Below are 20,579 nucleotides of genomic sequence, written 5' to 3'. Positions count from 1 at the left end.
GCAAACGGAGAGAACACACGCCAACAAGGGCGGACAGAAGAAACACAGACTCCGCTGGGATGGTGAAGGAACCATCAAATGAACACAAGGAAGGCAGGAGCGATCGGTGCCCCTGCAGCCCAGGCTGCCCTAAGCGCATCAGACGTCCAGCTGTCGGAGGCTGCCCGCTGACTTTGACCCAACGCCCAGCAAATGCAGCTCAACTGAGCAAAGAGTAAACCTCTGTGTCCATGAAAAAGGAAAATGCTAACTCGACCTTGGTATTCTTCCACTTGCCTCAAAATTACACTAACGATGGAGAAGTTCCAAGTGGTAAGAAGCACGGTGCCGTAGATTAATTCGCAGTGGTTTTGTCTTAGGTGTGCCTAAGATAATGGTGTTTCCAGCCATGGGCTGTGCCTTTGATTTGCTGAGATCTACGATGTGTGATGGGGGCAGAACGAACTATCTTCATTTAGGAAATACCTTGATAGGGTAAGTCCTGAGAATCTAAAGGCGTTAGCCCCAAGGTACCACAGTGAGCACCAACAGCAGATAACATCACAGAAAGGATACCAAAGACCTGGTTTCTTCAAAAATAAACTTTGGGGGAAAAAAAAAACAAGAAAGATGGGGGAATTGATTGACTAAAATGGATTTAAAAGACTTATCATGGACTTAGCGATTTGCTTTCAAGGGACAGAGCAGGGAAAGGGGACGATGCGAACTTCTTAGTGGAGGAGTCTGGAGAAGCCGTGTAGCCAAGAAATGAAGGGGAACACCACCGGTGATGCCGTGTGGAGGCCACCCCCAACCCCCCATAGGGAGCGATGAGAAGGGGGCTCCACATCTGTGGTGTTCTCACCAAAAATCCACGTCCCCTGTCTAACCCTGAGACAGTCGTCAAACTCAGATCGGGGGACATTCTGCAGGACCCCTGGCCAGCCCTCAAGACTGCCAAAGCATGAAGAATAAGCAAAGATTCAAAACCACTCACAGATCAGAGAAGACCAAGATGTGAGGACTAAATGCAATGTGGGGTCCAAGATGGAATCTTGGGACAGAAAAAGGATGTTAGTGGAAAACCTGGTTGAAATCCAAAGAAAGTCGAGAGTTTAGCTAATTATAAAGTACCGGGGTTAATTTCTCAGTTTTGACGAAAGTATCACGTTTGCAAGATGTTCGCATGAGAAGAATCTGGGTGAAGAGTACATGGCATTTCTCTGTGTGATCTTGGCGACTTTTCTGTAAATATAAAATTATTCCAAAATACACGGTTTATTAAAAAAAATACCAACCAGCCGTAATACCAAAAAAATGGGTGAGGACTGGGCGGGACTGGGCAGGAGTTGGCAATTTGAAGCTGGATGATGAGTACATGGGGGTTCATAGTGCTGTGTTCCCTATTTTTGCATATTTTTAAAGTTCTACGTAAGACAAAAAATTACAGTGACAAAGACAATGAGGCCAGTCTCAGTTTCCCGGCTGGCAGATCAAAGAGGGACAGAGCCCATGTGTGCATGGGACGGAGTAGATGAGTCTTTCCAGGGGAGCGCCTATGGATTGGATTCTTAGCCCATTAAGTGTCTGGGGGTGGGGAGGACTACAGGTAAGGATATTGACCAATGGCTTCCGTGTTGTTTGGTTAACCCTGTCTTAGCCGGTTCTAGCCCAGTCTTAGCCCCTTGAAGCTCCTGAACTAGTCCTGGATGAGGCAGCGGGAGCCTCAGAGCTTCAGCCCACAACTGTTCTCAATCCCCCTCCTCCTTCTGAAGCCATCTTCCTGTCCCCAGACCCGGTGGGACCAAGGGGAGAGGCTTTGGCCATTCTGGGGAGGAAAGTTTCCGCAGAGTATGGGGGGTGGAAGCCAAGCTGCAAAAGGCTGAGCGTTGGGGGCAGGTGGCAACATGGTGAGTATAGGAGGAGGGCAGAAGGATGCCGGCCATCCCCAAGTACCGGCAGAGTGGGACCAGGATTATTTAGGAAGAACTGATGGGCTCCTGGATGGACATCTGGCTTCTGTGCTCTGGAGGTCACTTGCTGGGTGACTTGTGACATGTGCCCCTCTGAGACTCCATCCAGCAGGAGGTGAGAACCAGATGAGCTCCAAGGCCTCCAGCTCAATGATTCTATGACTCAATACCCTCTCCCAGGGGAAGAAAATCCCTGAAAGCATTTAGAAGGGCCCTCCCCCTCTGAAACTCCAAGCGGAAATGTAGAAAAAAAGAAGCAAGGCTGGCAGGCACAGGCTTGACGGGGGAATGGGTCATATCCGAGGGTGGTGCTCTCCAAGGAAGGGCAGGGTGCCTTTCTTCGCCCTGCAGGCAAGTGACTTACAGGGAACCACTTGCACAAGCTTGAAGAAGGGAGTAGAAGGGAGCACAGGCTTCCGGGCCACACTCCTCTCTTTCTGCCACCTGACATTCACCTTGATCTCCTAGGTGCCACGATGGGGGAGGTGATAGAATTATGCATCCCTGGGCTCCGGGTAACTGCGGGGTGAGCGCGACAGTGCTCCCTCGCTGCCTGCTTGTGAGTCCCTGAGTCACGGCATCGACCCGAGATCACTCAGCCCCGGTCCGCAGCCGCTCCTCCTCGAGGATTTTTCCTTCTTTGTCTTACTCACCCTAGGACTGAAATGGTACCACATGGTTACCCTCGGGCAAATTACTGGGCCGGCTAAGTCCTCCCCCCCTCCCCAAACACCCATCTCATCCCAAGACCACAGCAGACTCCTCTGTTTCAAGACTCACAAAGGGGCTTCTGCCCAAACTGGGCCTGGACGGTTTTCTCCCTGACACAGTAGTCGGTGTTGCAACGACAGTTAAGGGCTGTTTGTGCCCCGGAAGAATCTCCACTTTGTTAACTGATCTCATCGCCTGGAAAGCAAAGTCTCAGAGAAACTGCCTGGTTCAGACAGATGTTCCTCCCACCCTCCGTCCACACCAGATGAAGTCCTGGCACACCAGACCCTGGCCGATCCCACAAGGCCGGGGCTGCTGCCAGGCACCTGGCGTGAGCCACAATGGCCTCATTCTGGAAGCCAGGGGCCCTAGCCCTTTTCCCAATGAACTGTGCATTCATCCTTTCAGGGTCCCAGTTTCCAGGAGCTCCCCAGGCTCAGCTGGCTGGGTTTGCAGGGCAATCCCTGCATTCCTTGGCTCGACGAATCCATTCATCCCTCAACTATTTGTTGAGCGCCGATTAGTTACCAAGCGCTGTTTTGGGGACATGGGAACATCCAGGTGAGTGGAGCGGAGACAGCTTCCTGCCTTGGGGAGCTGACACCTTCACACTTGAAAGAGACCATGATGATGTTGGTCTCCAGACCTCTCTTTCTAGAACTCTCTCTTCCACCCCCATAGCTTCCACTCCCACCAAGCAGAAACTAACTTTCCTGCCAAACCCTACAGCAAAGGCAATCTCAGCTACCTTCGTTGTGCGTTTACCGTGTGCCAAACACTGTGCTGGACACGTATCACGTGTCTCACGAATGTTTACAACACCCTAGGAAGGACGCGCCTCGTAGCTCCAGTGTACGGATCGGGAAACTGAGACACACGGAGAGTGGCGCATGTTGGTAAGGAGCAGAGCCTGCATTTGAAGCTAGGACACCTGACTGCAGAACCCACACTGGTAGTCGCTGAGTCACTGAACTTCACCCGCTTAGGTCAGATTCTTTTTTGGAGTGAATCACTTGAGTCTGCTCTCCGGTAAACATGCCGCGGCCCCAGAAAAATCTGCTATGCTTTGCCTTAGGATGCGGTTCGGTTACAAGAGACTGGAAGCCCAAACTCATAGAAACTTTAAGAAGAGGAGTTGATGTCTCTCTTGTGTAAAAACCCGGGTCGGTCGGTGTCCAGGGTGGGCGGGTCACTCCGTGGTGCTGGCTCCCGGTCTCTTGTTTCTCAGCTGTCCATGGCTCAGGTGCTCCTGGAAAGCACAGGTAAGCCGAGGTGTGAGATGTGCGCATCTCGGCCAAACACCATTATTACCTGAGGATCTCATCCTCGAAGGTAATGCTCCATTGGACTCCATTCTGTCCCTCTGCCCACTTGGGACGGACCCCCACTCTCCTTGACCATGCATTTTACAACCTGACACAGTCTGGACTCAACTGTGGGCTCTCTAAGCCTGGAGCACATCACCCTGGGGACTTCTTGCCTCTCCTTCCCACTGGATCTTGTGCTTCCTGTGTCCACAGGCGAATAGACCATGAAGCAAAGAAAGCTCAAAGGTCACTGTGCAGCCCCTTCCAAGGGCCTGTGCTCACCTGGCCAGAGGTTTCTTGTGCCAGTTGCAAAGGCACATGTCTCAACCGCAAAAAAAAGCTCTCCCCCGCCACCCCGTCATCACTCTTCCCCTTATGCAACACAGCACTGAATAGCTGTAGACATTTGGGGATCCGGCTAAGGAGTTGAATCAGAGACACATTTAATTGGGGTTTGGTGAGATGAAATAGAGCTGATTCACAGTCCCTTCCCTACACAGTTAAATCATTACTTATCCTCACACAACTGTGACTTCCAGGAATACTGCTTGGCTGACTCAACAGGTGAGATGACCAAAAGGAATAAGGTCAGAGGTAGTGTCCCATGAGGAACTGTCCTACAGCGCGCAACCAGAAGGATGTGGATCGTGGAGGAGGAGTCACGTGTGACATGCGCAGAGCCAGAAGCCCATCTGTGGATAACTCTTCCAATTACCAAAACCAAAATTTTAAGTAGAATATCAGTTCTCATTATGCCTTAACAAAAAATTAAAAGTTTGGGGGCGCCAGGGTGGCACAGCGGTTAAGCGTCTGCCTTTAGCTCAGGGCGTGATCCCGGCGTTATGGGATCGAGCCCCACATCCGGCTTCTCTGCTAGGAGCCTGCTTCTTCCTCTCCCACTCCCCCTGCTTGTGTTCCCTCTCTCGCTGGCTGTCTCTATCTCTGTCGAATAAATAAATAAAATCTTTAAAAAAAAATGAAAAGTTTGTTTTTTCTGTCAAGAATAAGTGGATTCTGCAGCAGGTAAGCTTATAAACGTACCATCCTACTTTGTTCTTTTATTTAATAGGAATCACACAAATAGAATTTGTAAGAACTCCTGTATTTGTAGGGCACAACAGTGAAGTGTTTCTATGAACTGTGAGTGCTTCTGTGTGAATTCAGCACCATACATCAAGATGGTAACTTAGCTTAGCTGATGCATCTTGTCGTGATGAAGTCTGGCAGTTCCGGAAGAAAGAGCACACGCATCGAGGAAGCAAAAGGACTTAAAGCAATGAATGATATCGAGCAGTACCTGTGAGTTCCTAGTAAAGACAACAGGTTATTTTGCTTGATCCTGTGACGTTGGCGGTATTTTTCTATTTCTTTCAAGTTTGTAATTTGTGGTGATTTCTTTCCTCGTTCTAAATAGTCATTTTTCACACCTGATTTTTTGTAACTCTGTGTTCTCTTTCTTAAGGTGATTAAGCTCAGCCCCAGAAGCCTACATCCACTCATCTCTCTGTGTTACGCATTTCTTCTTTTTTTAAAAAAAGATTTTATGTATTTATTTGAGAGAGAGCACATGAGTGAGAGAAAGAGTGGGGGGGGGGCAGAGGGAGAGGGAGAAGCAGGCTCCCTGGTTCAGCAGGGAGCCCGATGCAGGACTAGATCTCAGGATCCTGGGATCATGACCTGAGCCAAAGGTAGACACTCAACCGTCTGACCCACCCAGGCACCCCTGCATTTCTTCTTTTAACGGAACACAGCATCCAGTATTCTCCTGACAAAAGGTGTGTGGGAGGGGCACCCGGTTGGCTCAGTCGGTAGAGCGTGTGACTCTTCATCTTGGGGTTGTGGGTTCGAGCCCCACATTGGCTGTGGAGATTACTTAAAAATAATAGAATCTTTTATTTAAAAAAAAAGAAAAGGTGTGTGGAAGTTTGATGTTTGGGGTTGCTTATTTTGTTTGCCTTAGATCTTGGATATCTAAAAGTGCCCTTTTTCTACCTTATACTGAATTGGTAGCATAGCTGGGTATAGAATTCTCGACTGGAAGTTACTAAACCTTCAGCATTTGGAAGGTATTGCTTCGTTATCTTCTAGCTTTCAGGGCCACTGTTGAGAAATCCAAACCCATTTTGATTTCTGTTCCTTTGCATGAGACCCATTTCTCGCCTCTGGAAGCTATAGAATCTTCTCTTTGTTCATAGGTTTCTGTGCCTTGATGTGAGCCTATTTTATCCATTGTGCTGGACACTCCATAGTCTTTAAATCTAGAAACTCACGTCATCCAGGCTTGGGGAATTTCTTGAATTATATCACTGATGATGTCTTCTCTGTTTTATTTGCTTTCTTTTCTTAGAGAAAGAGCATTACCATTATCAGAGAAATTATTCAGATGTTGGATCTCCTGAACTGGATCTCTAATTTCTTAATTTTTCTGTCCTATTTTTTCTTTTTGTCCTTTTGTTTTACTTTCTGGGAAATCTTCCAACCCTTGGACTTATTTGTTGATATCAACTATCATTTTTTTTCTGTAATTTCCAAGAACTCTTTTGTGCATCCCTGAATCTTCATGTTTCATAACATCCTGTTGCTGCTTCACAGATACAATGTTGCCTGCTATCTCTCTAAGGGAGTTAGTAATTGTTTCTGTTTTGTTTTGTTTTCTTCTCCTTATGTAGTTGCTTTCCTCCAAGTTGCTTTTTTTGGTGTTTGGCTAGTTGGTTGATTTTGACTCTTATCATGTTAGAAGCTTTCCTCAGATGTCTGGAAATCCTAATTGTCTGGTCATATTTAAAAGAGAGGTTAAAAAGCTGAGTTGGTGGGGGTTATCAACTGGGAAGCCTCATACCTGTGCTCTGGTTATCCTGCTGATGGGGACAAATGTCCCTATCTTTGGCTCTTTCCTCTTGGGCTGGTCAGATCCTCCAGGAGAAGACTCCATCTCCAGTCTGGAAGTTAAAGCCCTCTATGCTGCAATCTGCGAGGCACGCTGGGGCCAGGCAGCTGGGGAGTTCAGCATTCAGAATGCGTATGCCCCTTTTGTCTACCTGTTTTTCAAAACAATTCCTAGGTCTTCAGCTTTGCCTCACACTCCTGACCCCGATCCCTTGGTTTTAACCTCTCCGGAAAACAACACGGCAGACTTCTGCTGGGGCAGAGGGGCAGTGGCCCAGCCAGGAGGAATGAAAGAAAGGTTCCAGCGATCAAACTACAGCACTTCTCAGATAGTTTTCTCCCAGTTTTCTTTGCTTTAGCCCTTCCTTTGGGGTTCCATTCCATACCTTGTGCTACCAGTTCCTAAGCTGTTTTTTATTTTATGGGTTTTTGTGGGGTTTTTTAGGTTTTTTGCTTTGTTTTATTTTTTAGTTGTTAGAATTCCATGGTATAGAGCGTGCTGTTTCTCACTTTTCCCCCGTCCTGGCTTAGGGTTCTCCTGCCTCCAGGCTCCTAAGGCAGTTACTGCTTGTCTCGCCTTCCAGCTTCCAAGAGGATCTTGCTGTTGTCTTCTCTCTATTCTCCCTGTCTTTGTGTCTTTTTAAAAGCTCTATTTTGTAGCTTTTGTAGGGTTTCTGAAGGGTCAAAATCAGATGGAATAACTTGTTTTAAAACTCACCCTTCCAGGAACATCTGGGTGGCTCAGTCGGTTAAGCATCTGCCTTTAGCCCAGGTCATGATCCCAGGGTCCTGGGATCGAGTCCCACATTCGGGTTCCTTGCTTGGCAGGGAGCCTGCTTCTCCCTCTCCTGCTCCCCCTGTTTGCCCACTCTGTCTCTCTCTCTCTCTGTGACAAATAAATAAAATCTTAAAAAAAAAAAAAAACCTCACCCTTCCATCTGTCATTTTTCTCTGGCAATAGACAGTGGCTGCCTGCATTCCTTTCCAGCTCAGAAATAAACTTTCAAAACTGACTCCTTCCATTCAGCCACGTTCGTACGACAAAATGTTTCCACGCCTTGACACTGCTTTGCTCACGTTCCACTCCAAGAACCAAGACATTACCTCAAGGCATCTTGATTTCAACTCTGTAGCTGGGCTGTCACACAGAGGATGCAGGAAGGCCTCCCTGCTTTGCTCACCTCTTTCCCTTTGCTGCCACTGGTGCTGCTGTCTGGGACCATTGCCAGCCCTTCACGTCGGAGAATTACTGACTTGCACAGCATTTACAGGACGTTGGTGTCACTATCCCAGGGAAGACAGGTAAGCAAACTTCGGAGAAATAAGACAGTAATGAAATCACTTGCTCCTCAGACTTAAACTTGTTAAGCAGTAATTCCAATATTTTGAATTCAACACACTGCCACTCTATTATTATTATTATATTATTATTATTATTATTACTATTATATGTGGGAAACAATAGTGCAATGGATGCTAGGAAAAGATGCTGGGGTATATATCCTCGCCTAGAATTAGGAAAACTGACAAAATCTGCTTTCACTCTCTGGGTCAGCATAAACATTTTAAAAGGGTGTTGGGGCGCCTGGGTGGCTCAGTCAGTTGAGCACCTGACTCTCAGTTACGGCTCAGGTTATGATCTCACAGTCGTGATATCAAGCTCTGTGTGGGGCTGCACACTCAATGTGGAGACCCCTTCAAATTCTTTCTCCTTCTCCCTCCACTCTGCCCCTCCCTGCTCGCACCCACACATGCGGGCTCGTGCTCCCTCCTCTCTCTCTCTCAAATAAATAGAATCTTCAAAAAACACAAACTAAAAGGGTGTTTAGGGGCGCCTGGGTGGCACAGCAGTTAAGCGTCTGCCTTCGGCTCAGGGCGTGATCCCTGCGTTATGGGATCGAGTCCCACATCAGGCTCCTCTGCTATGAGCCTGCTTCTTCCTCCCACTCCCCCTGCTTGTGTTCCCTCTCTCGCTGGCTGTCTCTATCTCTGTCGAATAGATAAATAAAATCTTTAAAAAAAAAAAAAAGGGTGTTTAGATTTTTCTCAAGATTTCTTTTTCTTGATGAGCTTGCCCTCAGTTCAGTGGGGAGAACCAAGAGCCTCCCTACTTTTCTCATCTTCCTCCTTCCCTCTAGGCCTCAGTTTCCCCACCTAGCTCCCTGATGAGGGAAGTGGAGCAGAAGATGAGCTCACAGTCCAGGCCTTTCTAGGGAGAGGAAAGGATGGGTCATGCCCTCAGTCTGGACATCTCTTCCTCCCTTGTGCACTGTGGGCTCCCCAGGGCGGAGTTTGCTTTTTTCTCATCAGAGAAGGAAGGACAGGAAGCACCTAAGAAGGACATCTCACCTGATGCACAAGGAGCACAGGGGCTGCTGGGAGATGTCACTGGGCCCTCAAGAATTAGATGGAAGTTGGGGCTGAACAGTAGGTCGACGCTCGTGCATGTGCTCAGGTTCCTGTCCCAGCCCTCCTCGGCTGCTCTGGGTGACCCTGGTCCAGCCTCTGGGTGCCCACAGGCATGTAGGCCCCCCCGGGGGGGCATGGAGTCATTCCAGCAGACCCCGAGTCTGCCAGCTGAGTCCCTGAACCGTCTACTGCCTTTCCCTGTGGCCCCATGCCTCTAGGTTTGGTGTGTGGCCTGTGGGGTGGAAGAACTCACAAGACCCACCAAGCACAAGGGCAGCTGGGAGGAAGCAAAGAGCCCAGTGCCCTCGATTTTTACAGCCCCGCGAGTGGCTTGGATGCTTCACACCCAGACCACACATACTACTCGGCCCACAATTCAAGGCGCCTTTGTGGACATGTTTAGATTTCTTCTCTTGGCCCTTTCCAGCCTCCAGCATTCATACTCATTCATTCATTCTTCAAAGCTACTCCTTCCTGGATAACCCTTCCTGCACTGCGAAACCCTGCCTCTGTAAATTTCTAACTGGCCTTGGGCAGTGTCTCCTCTAATGTGGAAGGGGTGCGGTGAGCTTTAGAAATGCTTAGAAACGCTGCAAGTAAAGTGCCGAAGGCTGCAGACTCAGTTCCGCGGCCACATCAGGTAGGAGACAGCGAGCCCACGAGAAATCAGGGCTTGGGTGAACCACAAATATGATTCCCTTGCAAAACAGGGCTCACAAGGGCTTTCTTGTTGACTGGACAGGGAAGAGAAAGCTGATCGGCTTCCCCAAGGGCGACCTTCGAGCCTGTGGACAAAAAGGTTTGATCACCCTCAGCCCTGAGAGGGAAGACTAGCACGGGAAAGCGGCGACAAGTCCCAGCACCCTGGGAGGGAGGGGCGGGGGCTGAGGCAGGAAGGGGAGGAGGAGACAGAGGAGGGGACAGGCCGGGCCAGCTCCGGCTCCCGGACGCAGGGCGGAGCCCGGGCCCGCGCTCCTGCACGCAGGTGAGCTCGCCGGGGCGGAGCGCAGCGCAGCCGGTGTCAGGCTCGGGCGCCCGCGGCCGCCGCTCAGAGCCACTGGCCACAGCCGGTTCCCCCCCCCCGAGCCCGAGGCGCCCCGGAGCCATGGCCGGCCTGAACTGCGGGGTCACGATCGCGCTGCTGGGGGTCCTGCTGCTGGGCGCTGTACTCCTGCCGTGCGGAGCGGGTGAGTGCGGTGCGGCGCGGCGGTAGCGGGTGGCGCGGAGTGGTGTTGGTGGCCCGCGAGCAGGGGCCCGGCGGAGGCTGCGGAGGCGCAGAGGGTCCCCGGGTGCGGAGGATGCTGAGCTGGGATCGGGGCGACGCAGTCGGGACGCACCCACGGCGCGGAGTCCCCGGGACCGCCCGGCTCCAGGGCGTGCGGCGTCGGGCGAGGTGGCCGTGCGCTCCTGGGTTGCGAGTGACCTCGTCCTGGGCGCAGGCCGTGACACCTGGGAGTGTTCCGGAGCGGGGAACCCGGCGGTCCGGGGGGATGAGCCCCGCGCACACGGCGCGGGAGGAAATAAGAGCGCGCCCCAGGCGAGTCCCGGGGACCTGCCGCGCACCGGGGGCCTCACGCGGGTGCTTGGGGGCGCAAGGTCTGGGCGTGGGGAGGGAGCTCTCCCCTCCTGGCCCACCCTCTACCTCCTCGCCTAGATCAGGGAGAAGGTGCGAGAAAATAGTGGTTTGGCGCCCGACAGCCCCGCGGATCACCCTTGTCCCGGTCCGCACGCTGCATTCTGGCTCTCCCGAAGTTCGGGAACATTAATTTGAAAATGAAAGCGCCAGGCAGGAGGAGGTCGCCGGTTATCTGTGCGGCGGAGGCGCTGTAGTCCCCGCTCCGGGCGTCTCTGGGTAGTGACTGCACTTTGACCGCCGAGGGGGTCGGCGAGGGGGCGTTCCGGAGACGTGTGTGAATTTCCAGTTGTTCCGGTTGTGGGGAGGGACCGCCACCCCCCCCCGACCCCGCCACTCACCCCCGCTGCCTGTGCCTGCGGGGAAGTGCCCTGCGGGTCCTGCAACTATCACAACACAGAAATAACCAGGTGTCTTCGTGTACGAACTTGATTTGAGGACTTTCCCGAAACCAGCCCAGGTTTTGTGATTGTTAAAGAGCTCTCCGGGAAGCGATTTGGGTCTTTGATTATTCTTTGCTGCAGCTAAGGGGGGAGGGGAGTTGTACTTGGCAGGTAGGTAGATCCGTGTGGATTAAGTTAAGGAATAGAACCAAGCGGTTGCGGTGAACTTTGGCGTTCTGGCAAATGCCACCATTACAAACAGCTTCCCGGTTCCTTCCTCCAACGGCCCGCGGTGGCATCGCTGCACATTTCATAGAACATTTTAAGACCTCATTTAAGACCTTGCACACACATGCATAGTTACTGTAAAACACGTTTACTGTCAGACGGAATTTTCCCAGATTTCCTTTGAAGAAAAATGCTGTTTCAGAATAGAGTGATTTTGTGAGTGAAAATGTGTGTGAGAAAAATGTGTGTCCAGTCACACTTGGGGGCTGTATGGAAATTGGGATTGTTTGAGATGTTCTGTATTGTCTCTGATACCTAGAACTCCTCCAGTAAGATTATGGTGTAAATCAAGGCATTAGTCCTGACAAGGATGAAGGGCTGGCCTGAACTGGCCTCTGTCAATGCGTCTGATGTGTCCCTGGGGCCTGGAGAGGCTGCCATCTTGGTTTCCGGGAGCTCCAGCAGAGACCCTTCCTTCTAGGAAGTTCCTGACTCTCCGAGCCATGTCTCATGGTTCAGGTATAAATACGGGGAAGCCGAGGAACTCCCCATCTCCCTTTCTTAAACCCTTGTTGTGGTCTCCGGAACTGGGAACTGGCTCTGTGTGGCCACGTCTCTGGGCTGAACTGAGGGCTGTGTCTTGGAGGTTAGAGCTGTTGCAGAGTTCAGCTGCTTTGTCTGAAGTCTTGGGGGTGGCCTCACGGGTAGAGGCCTTTGAGCAGTTACTGGAGTCTGTCCAGAAGAGATGGAGACCCAGTGAATTTGTTTGTTAAATCTCTGAACTCTTGGGGCGCCTGGGTGACTCAGTCGGTGAAGCGTCTGCCTTTGGCTCAGGTCATGATCCTAGGGTCGTGGGATCGAGTCCTGCATCAGGCTACCTGCTCAGCGGGGAGTCTGCTTCTCCCTCTCTCTGCCCCTCCCCCTGCTCATGCTCTCTCTCTCTCTCTGTAAAATAAATAAATAAAATCTAAAAATAAAATCTCTGAACTCTGTTAACTACACAGAGTGAAAGTGAGGTTGGCATCTCTGCAGGACTGAACTCCATAAAAGGAAGTTGGTGTCTTAGAGTGGTGTGTTTGGGTGGGTTTGGTGTAACCACCCACCCTCTCACTTCCAGGAGGAAGTGACTAGTGAAGTTGGAATCTTAACCTTGTTAAAACCTCAACTTGGTGACGTTTTAAGAACTGCTGAGATACCAGAGTCTGGGTCAGTGACCCCATTCTTGCCGCCATTGTTTTTTGCCAGAACTGTGAGCCATCATCAAACAACGTGTTCACTCGCCCTCGATGATATGTGTGTTCATCATGCTTCCCATTCAAATGAGGAGCTGGCGGCTGTTGTCTGGAATGTGTAACCGGCAGGACCGAGGAGTCTCCCTCACCCCACAGATTTTCATGACTAAGGGTCAGACAGGGCTGCTCTGCGGACGGTAGGGAGGTGCTCTGGTGCTGGCCCGGCAGCCTCCGCGTTCACCTCAGATGCTGCCATTTTGGCTGTGAAGACTGTCCCCGCCCCCCCCACACGCTCTTCTGGGGGTTCTCCCAGGCTGTCAGGGTAGGGGAAGGAAGTGGAAAACACCAATTAAAATGTTTCAAGCAATATAAAGTTATTGTAGAAAAATTGGTAATAAATATAATCAACATGAAAAAAAATAATCTGTGAGCAAAGCACCTTGGTCACTTTGGTGCAGTGTGCGTGTGCGCATGTGTGTGTAAAACCAAAAATGGGACCATCCGTTGTGTGGCTTTCACCAGTCCCATTGGACATTTAAGTTGCTTTCCACTTTTCCTGCTAAAAAACAGAACAGGTCTGACAATAGGAGACTGCTTCTATCAATTCTGATAGGTCCTTTCAGTGAAAAGACATTAAAAAATGACATAGCACAGGGATGCCTGGGTCGGGTAACGCTCAGTCGGTAAAGTGTCTGCCTTCGGCTCAGGTCGTGATCCTGGGGTCCTGGGATCGAGCCCCACATTGGGTTCTCCCTCTCATTCTCCCTCTGTACTCTCCCTCCCTCTGTCTTTCTCCCTTTTTCTCTCTCTGTCGAATAAATAAATAAAATCTTTTTTTTTTTAAGATTTTTTATTTATTTATTCGACAGAGAGAGAGACAGCCAGCGAGAGAGGGAACACAAGCAGGGGGAGGGGGAGAGGAAGAAGCAGGCTCATAGCAGAAGAGCCTGATGTGGGGCTCGATCCCAGATCGCTGGGATCACGCCCTGAGCTGAAGGCAGACGCTTAACCGCTGTGCCACGCAGGCGCCCCAAATAAAATCTTTTTTAAAAAATCTTTAAAAAATTACGTAGCACAGATTCTTTTTTTTTTTTAANAAAGATTTTATTTATTTATTCGACAGAGATAGAGACAGCCAGCGAGAGAGGGAACACAAGCAGGGGGAGTGGGAGAGGAAGAAGCAGGCTCAATAGCGGAGGAGCCTGATGTGGGGCTCGATCCCACAACGCGGGGATCACGCCCTGAGCTGAAGGCAGATGCTTAACCGCTGTGCCACCCAGGTGCCCCTACATAGCACAGATTCTATACTGACATAAAATGATGTTATCTTTGTGTTGTTGAGGTTATAAAGTAGTATGAGCTGGACTAGCTCGTTTGGATATATCTGAGAATGTGTTCTTGTTCACTATATTATTCCGCACTTTCTTGATGATTCTGTCCGACTAAAACCCCGGGCATAGAACTGCTGACGTGAAGAGTAGAGGAAATGTTCGGGCGGTGGATCCGTCCTCCGCCGTGGCCCTGTGGAGGGTTCATCCTGTGGTCCTGGCGTACGTTCCAGCCACCGTGTGCGAGCCGCTGCTTCCCACGCTTGCAGGCTGTCCTCACTGTTTAAGCAACATCTAGGGAAGAAGCCTTTTCCTCCCTCTAGTCCAGCAGGCAGGGTCTGAACCGTGTTCTAAGACTCCTAGGCGCACCCCAGCTAGATAGTACTAATAGTCCAAGTGATTGTTCTTTTGCCAAAAACCAACCAAACAACAACAACAAAACCCCAGGGGCGCCTGGGTGGCTCAGTTGGTTAGGTGTCTGCCTTCGGCTCAGGTCATGATCTCGAGGTCTGGGATCTAGCCCCAAAGTGAGCTCCCTGCTCAGTGGGGAGTCTGCTTCTCCCTCTCCCTCTGCCCCTCGCCCCCACTTGTGCACACACTCTCTCTCTCTAAAAAATAAATAAAATCTTTATTTAAAAATAAACCGGAACTGAATCCCTTGGCTTATAGCACAACCCTCACCTGGGATTCTGCGCTGCAGTGCTGACTTGGGTTTGGATAGGGGAGGGGGTGGAGTTTGCTGGTCAGAGGGTTCGTGATTGAGCTCAAGGTGGGTGGGGCAGTGGGGGATGACAAGACCCCTGCTATGGGAGACCCATGGCTAAGGCTCTCCACCTGACTAAGAAAAGTTCATACCCTTTAATTATCATTCTAAATTATAAAAATTATCCCACAATCAAATAATTTCAAACCACTTCCGACAGCCTTGTAATTAGCCCTTCACCTTCTCCCAGGCAGCTGGCAACATTCTTGACAACTAGCCAAAAGAGCCAAGTTCCCACCTCACCTCCTTGTAGCCTTGGGTTTGTATTCAGTACATTTTTTTAAATCACTAACTACTCCTTGTCATAGCTAACACATATGGAGCACATATGGCCGGCCACTCAGAAGAGTATTTTGTATGTAAGCATGTCTCGCTTACCATCAGTAATTCATTCTTTAAATTTTCTTAAAGATTTTATTTATTTATTGATGAGAGACAGAGAGAGAAAGGGAGGCAGAGGGAGAAGCAGGCTCCCTGTGCAGCAGGGAGCCCAACTCGGGGCTCGATCCCATGACCCTGGGATCACGACCTGAGTGGAAGGTAGATAGATGCTTAACCAACTGAACCACCCAGGCGCCCCTAATTCATTCTTTAAAACCAGACATTCTTCATGAAACGCTAACTGATGCCCTATGTCTCAGTATTTCATATGGGAAAAACTATAACAACCCAAACTGCCAGCCGTTTCCAAAAGCATCATGAAACACAGAAAGACACCCATCTGTAATTAACAACTGATTCTGTTCAGTGTAAAATACATAAGACGTCACTTCCGGATTGCCAGACCGTTTATGTGGTTCTTCTCGGACAGCGGCTTTGTATGCAGTAACTTGCTGAAGCCCCCTTGTTGACACCGGGGGCATCTCCACCAGACCCTGACACTCCGCCTGTTGTATTTGCAATGTGAGGCAAGACCTTCTGAGTATCATTTTGTTTACAATGTTGTGTTGTGTTTGGAGCTGTCAATATTCCTGTTTCCTCCATGGACATTGACCAGAAAGAAATATGATGGATGAAACAAGGTTTGAGTCATAAAAACTGAGCTAGGGTGCCTGGTGGCTCAGTTGGTTGGGCAGCTGCCTTCGGCTCAGGTCATGATCTCCGGGTCCTGGGATCGAGCCCCACATCGGGTTCCCTGCTCAGCAGAGAGCCTGCTTCTCCTTCTCCCTCTATTACTCCCCCTCTCTCTGCTACTCTCCCTGCTTGTGCTCTCTCTCTGTCAAATAAATTAATAAAATCTTTTAAAAATATAAAATTAAATAAATAAAAACTAAGCCACTTTCTCCCAAGAAAATGTAAATTGAGGAGGTGCTTTTGAGGAAACCTGCTAGCTTTTCACCTCTCCATCCTTTAGCAAGTACCCCCACGAAGACCCCTGTGTTGAGGGGCACAGAGAGGTGAAGTCACTTGCCCAGGGTCACCCAGCTGGTAGGTAGTGATGCTAAGATGGCGGCCCAGGTAGCCTGACCGCAGAGCCTGGCTCCCATCACCAGTGCACTGTAATAACCCCTGTGCGCAGTGGGACTCCTGAAGACAGCGTTAGCTAGTCCTCTCAGAGACAGCGTCTGTGCTCCAGACTCATCCTTTCATTTAGAACGAGCAGCACTTACTTAGTGCTGTGGTCATATTTGTTCTAGGGATGTGTATGTGCTTTTAATATTTGAAGAATTTCAAGACTGCACTTCGAAAACACCTGGACACAGTAACAGAAATTCAAAGAGTAGTAAAGGGTGTTGGGAGGAAGCACGCTCCCGTCCACCTCTGACCCCAGGCTTTCTCCCAGAGGTAGCCATGGTTTCTTATGCGTTGTTCCTGAGCTGTTCTACACACATACAAGTTTATGAATGTGTGTGTCTCACATGCGTCTTGATTTTGCTCACTTTTTATGATTTTGCCCATCTTGTGGTCACTCCAGATCAGAGCATACGGGGCGGGGGGGGGCTGTCATTCTTTTTGACGGCTGCATAATATTCCTCGCCGTGGGCACACCGTGTTGTATTTCACCGGCCTCTTACTGGTGGGTTGTTTCCAGTCTTTTGTTTTTATTTATTTATTTATTTATTTATTTTTTAAGATTTTACTGATTTATTTGAGAGAGAAGGAGAGAGAGAGCATGAGCAGGGGGAGGGGCAGAGGGAGAGGGAGAAGCAGACTCCCCGCTGAGCAGGGAGCCTGACACAGGGCTCGATCCCAGGATCCTGAGATCAGGACCTGAGCCAAAGTCAGACCCTTAACTCACGGAGCGAGCCAGGCTCCCCGGTCTTTTGTTTTTATACAAACCGAGCTTCAGTGACCATATTTGCAGTTGACTTTGCTAGGCATATAGGCAAGTTTACCTGTGGGTGAAATTCCTGGAGGAGGGAATTACTGGGTCAAAGGATTTGTACAGAAAGTATCAAAGAACAAATGGAGCAAAGTGAGTAACAGAAGTGAGACAACACCCAAGGTCACAGCTAACGAGCGGCGGCGCATATCTGTGGATCTGGGCAGACCCGTTTGAGAGTGCTGGCTCTGCACTGCCCCACGCTGCGGTTTGCTCCTGCCTTTCATCCTTCCGGTTGAAACTAACCATACATTTTAGACAAGAGAAACGTCTTGAACTTCCTTTTCAATATTTACTTCTGGCTAAGCGCTCATCGTGCCTGGAGTCCAGGGTGTCAAGAAGACGGCAGCCAGGCATAGGTTCTGGTAGCACCTCACGTTGACATTGATGAGTCATTTGTTCTTACCGACTTTTTACATACGTGAGTCTCATGGTTAAGGGGTAACACACTCTAAGCTGCTGTAACACACAAACCCAAATGTGGGTCATGGCTCAAACACAACAGATGCGTATTTCTTGCTCATATAAGATCCCAAACAGGGGATCCCCTCCAAGTAGTGATGAGGACCCAGGCTCCTTCCGCTTTCTTGCTCTGCCATCTTCAATGTGCGGCTTCCGAGCTTAGCCACATGAAACTGGCAGAAGGCAAAAGAACGTGAAGGGGCTCACACGGGAGCTTTTTATGACCCGAGCATGGGAGTCATTCTACATCATTTGTGCTGCCATTGTCTTGGCTAAAACTCTGTGGCATGGCCCTATCCCACTGGAAGGGAGACTGAAATGGAGCCTAGATGTGACCCTGGAAGAAGTTAGCATTGTCCTGTTGGCAAGGCCATGGGCAGAGTGGGGAGAGCACCAGACGTAAGAGTCAGGACATGTGGAATATCTTCAAGTCTTGTCAACGGTGAGCTTTAGGACTTGGGAAAGTTGCCTCGCCTCTCTGGGCCTTGGCTTTCCAATTTTTAAAAAATTTTATTTATTCATTTGACAGAGAGAGAGAGCACAAGTAGGCAGAACACGGGCAGAGGGAGAGGGAGAAGCAGGCTCCCTGATGAGCAGAGAGCCCAACGTGGGGCTTGATCCCAGGACCCTGGGATCATGATCTGAGCTGAAGGCAGACAGACACTTAACCAACTGAGCCACTCAGGCGCCCCTCGGTTTTCCAGTCTTTCATGTAGGGGCTTGGGCCCTGCTGAGGAAGCACCAGCCCTAATGTTTTATGAGCTGATCTAAACCAAAGCTGGTCTGTGGGCCTCCTGGAGACCCCTGAGCTAGGGGAACAGCTCAGGCAGGTTCCTATCCAATGCACATGAGCTTAGTGGCTGGAACGGTGCCTGGCACATAGCTACCATGTAATAAATTATGTGTGGAATGAACAGATGGGGACTCCAGGTCAGCCCTCGTCTTTTTAGGAGGGAGTGAACTCAGAGAAGTTAGGTGACTTCTTTGAGTCACATGGCTGGAAGGGGGCTGAGGGCCAGAAGTTCTAAACCTCAGGTCTTCTGGCTCCAGATACAAAGCAGATCAGACAGAAGAGGAGGAAGAGGGAAGCTCGGTCCTGGAAAGTAGAAAAAAAGAGAACGTGGGTTGACAGAGGGGACCACCACTCTGTGTTCCTGTAGAGGATGGAGGAGACCTCCCTGGCGATCCAGGTTCTCGGCCTCACACCAGGACCGGGAGCTTCGCCGCACGGACGATGTGCTAAGTCTCTGCTGGTCCCCTGAAACGTGTGCTCAGGAGGCAGAGGGTGGGGGTGGGAGGGGGTCCGCAGTGATAAGGACTTTGTATTGTCCTTCGTGTTCTCCCCCATTGGAGCCACATTGTCCCCACAGCATCTTAACTGGGTTGGTTTGGTTTGGTTTGGTTTGGTTTTCTCTGGATAGTGGTGCTGAATCTGTGAAAGAACACAATAGAAAATCAGATTTTGCCCTCCAGACGTTTGCTTTACAACTCATATGAAATGCAAAGTTCTTTTTCAACTGGACTTAAAAAAGCGATCGGCACTTCTCAAGTCTCTCCTGAGCAAAGGAGCCCAAGACCAGGGCACCACTGACAGCCTGGCTGGTCTGACTTTGCCGGGAGGGGCTGTCCTCTCGGACCAGCCGCCCGTTCTGCCCGATGCAAACACAACTCAGTAATAGGACTCCAACGCCATTGAGCGCCTCACTTCCAAGTGGGAGTGTCTTTAAGTAATGAATTTGGAAATACCTCCAAAGAATGAATTAAAGTGCTCCATAAGCGCAGACGATGCAGCTTTAAGTTTTAAGTCAAGTACAGATACTCCTGACCCTCAGTGACAGACCCGAGGATTCTGGGTGGATGTGCCGTTTCTGCAAAAACATACAAAGTTCCAATCTGCTGCCTCTGTCTGCGATGGTAAAAGATAGTCTCCAGAAGCGAGTTTCATCAAATGTTAATGAGTCCCCAAATTACGTGGAGTTTAAGTTAAGCTGTCGTTTTGGGGGTTGGGTCTGCCACGTGGCCACGCACGATGCCACACAAAGCTTGGCGCCCCGAGGAGCCTTCTGTAGCCCTTGACTATGTGTGGTCCAACTGGAAGCTGGGCTAGGATGCTGTCTGTCCCGGCACACGCCGATCCATCCAAACGGATGACTTCTCTTCCACGGCTGATCTGGGGGCAGGAACGTCAGGCTATTTCAAACAAATGTTTGGCTAAAGCAGGGTTGAGCCTGAACACCACTCGCAAATGTTCGGTGAGATGTCCGGGGACTTCATGAGGGCTGCAGAGATAAAGCCCCTGAGTGTGAATGGCTTGGGGCATCTCCCGGCCCCAGATGGACCCCTGGCTTTTGGGCAGAGCAGCCTGCCCCGGGGGAGGAGAGGCCAAGAGCCAGCAGCACAGAGGGACGCGTGATACGTCGCTGCTCCCACTGGCGGTCCCAGGCAGCTGGGAACACTGTCTTGGGGAGGCTTCAGCAGCGGGGATGGGCTGTCCTCCCTGCTGATCGCCATGTGACAAGTCTGAGCGGACTTGGGACTTGGAGTATCTCCGAGGCACAACCCCAGCCCTGCTCAGTCCCCATTGGCTTCTGGGTTCTTGGTCACCGCTGCACGTCCCATGTCCTTAGACCCTGCCTCCCCATGGGGCTCAGGAAACAGCGGAGGGAGAGGGGAGCAGAGCAATGGAAGGAGTTGAGGGCTCACTGCACTCACGGTTACCTGCTAGCTTTTTGGAAGCAATCTCATTTAGACAAGCGTTGGGATAGGCCAGAGCTTGGTTCAAATCCTGACTCCCCCTCCTCTTCACTAGGCAGCTTGAGCTAGTTTCTTAGCCCCCCAAGACTCAGTGTCCTCTGTTCCACACGCGGACACGGCAGCACCTTGTGGGTAGCTGGAGGGCTGTATGAAATCACGTCTGGAAGCCCCTCGGCCCCCGGTCTGGCCGAGAACAGCTTCCTCAGTT

The 20,579-nt window shown here is 50.4% G+C and overlaps 1 protein-coding gene across 1 annotated transcript in view; it reads left to right on the top strand.

Annotated features, from left to right (window-relative positions):
• The first annotated feature begins 10,179 nt into the window (after positions 1 to 10,179).
• CDCP1 (CUB domain containing protein 1) overlaps positions 10,180 to 20,579 on the top strand; it is a 54,485-nt gene continuing 44,085 nt past the window's right edge. The window contains exon 1 of the mRNA XM_034658169.1: positions 10,180 to 10,452. Coding sequence (XP_034514060.1) covers positions 10,371 to 10,452 — 82 coding nt within the window. The 5' untranslated portion in view covers positions 10,180 to 10,370. The remainder of the gene's footprint in view (positions 10,453 to 20,579) is intronic.

Source organism: Ailuropoda melanoleuca, chromosome 4 (genome assembly GCF_002007445.2).
Source record: "Ailuropoda melanoleuca isolate Jingjing chromosome 4, ASM200744v2, whole genome shotgun sequence".
NCBI lineage: Eukaryota > Metazoa > Chordata > Mammalia > Carnivora > Ursidae > Ailuropoda > Ailuropoda melanoleuca.
Note: the sequence above shows the minus strand (reverse complement) of the source record. Positions and strands in the feature narration are given on the sequence as shown.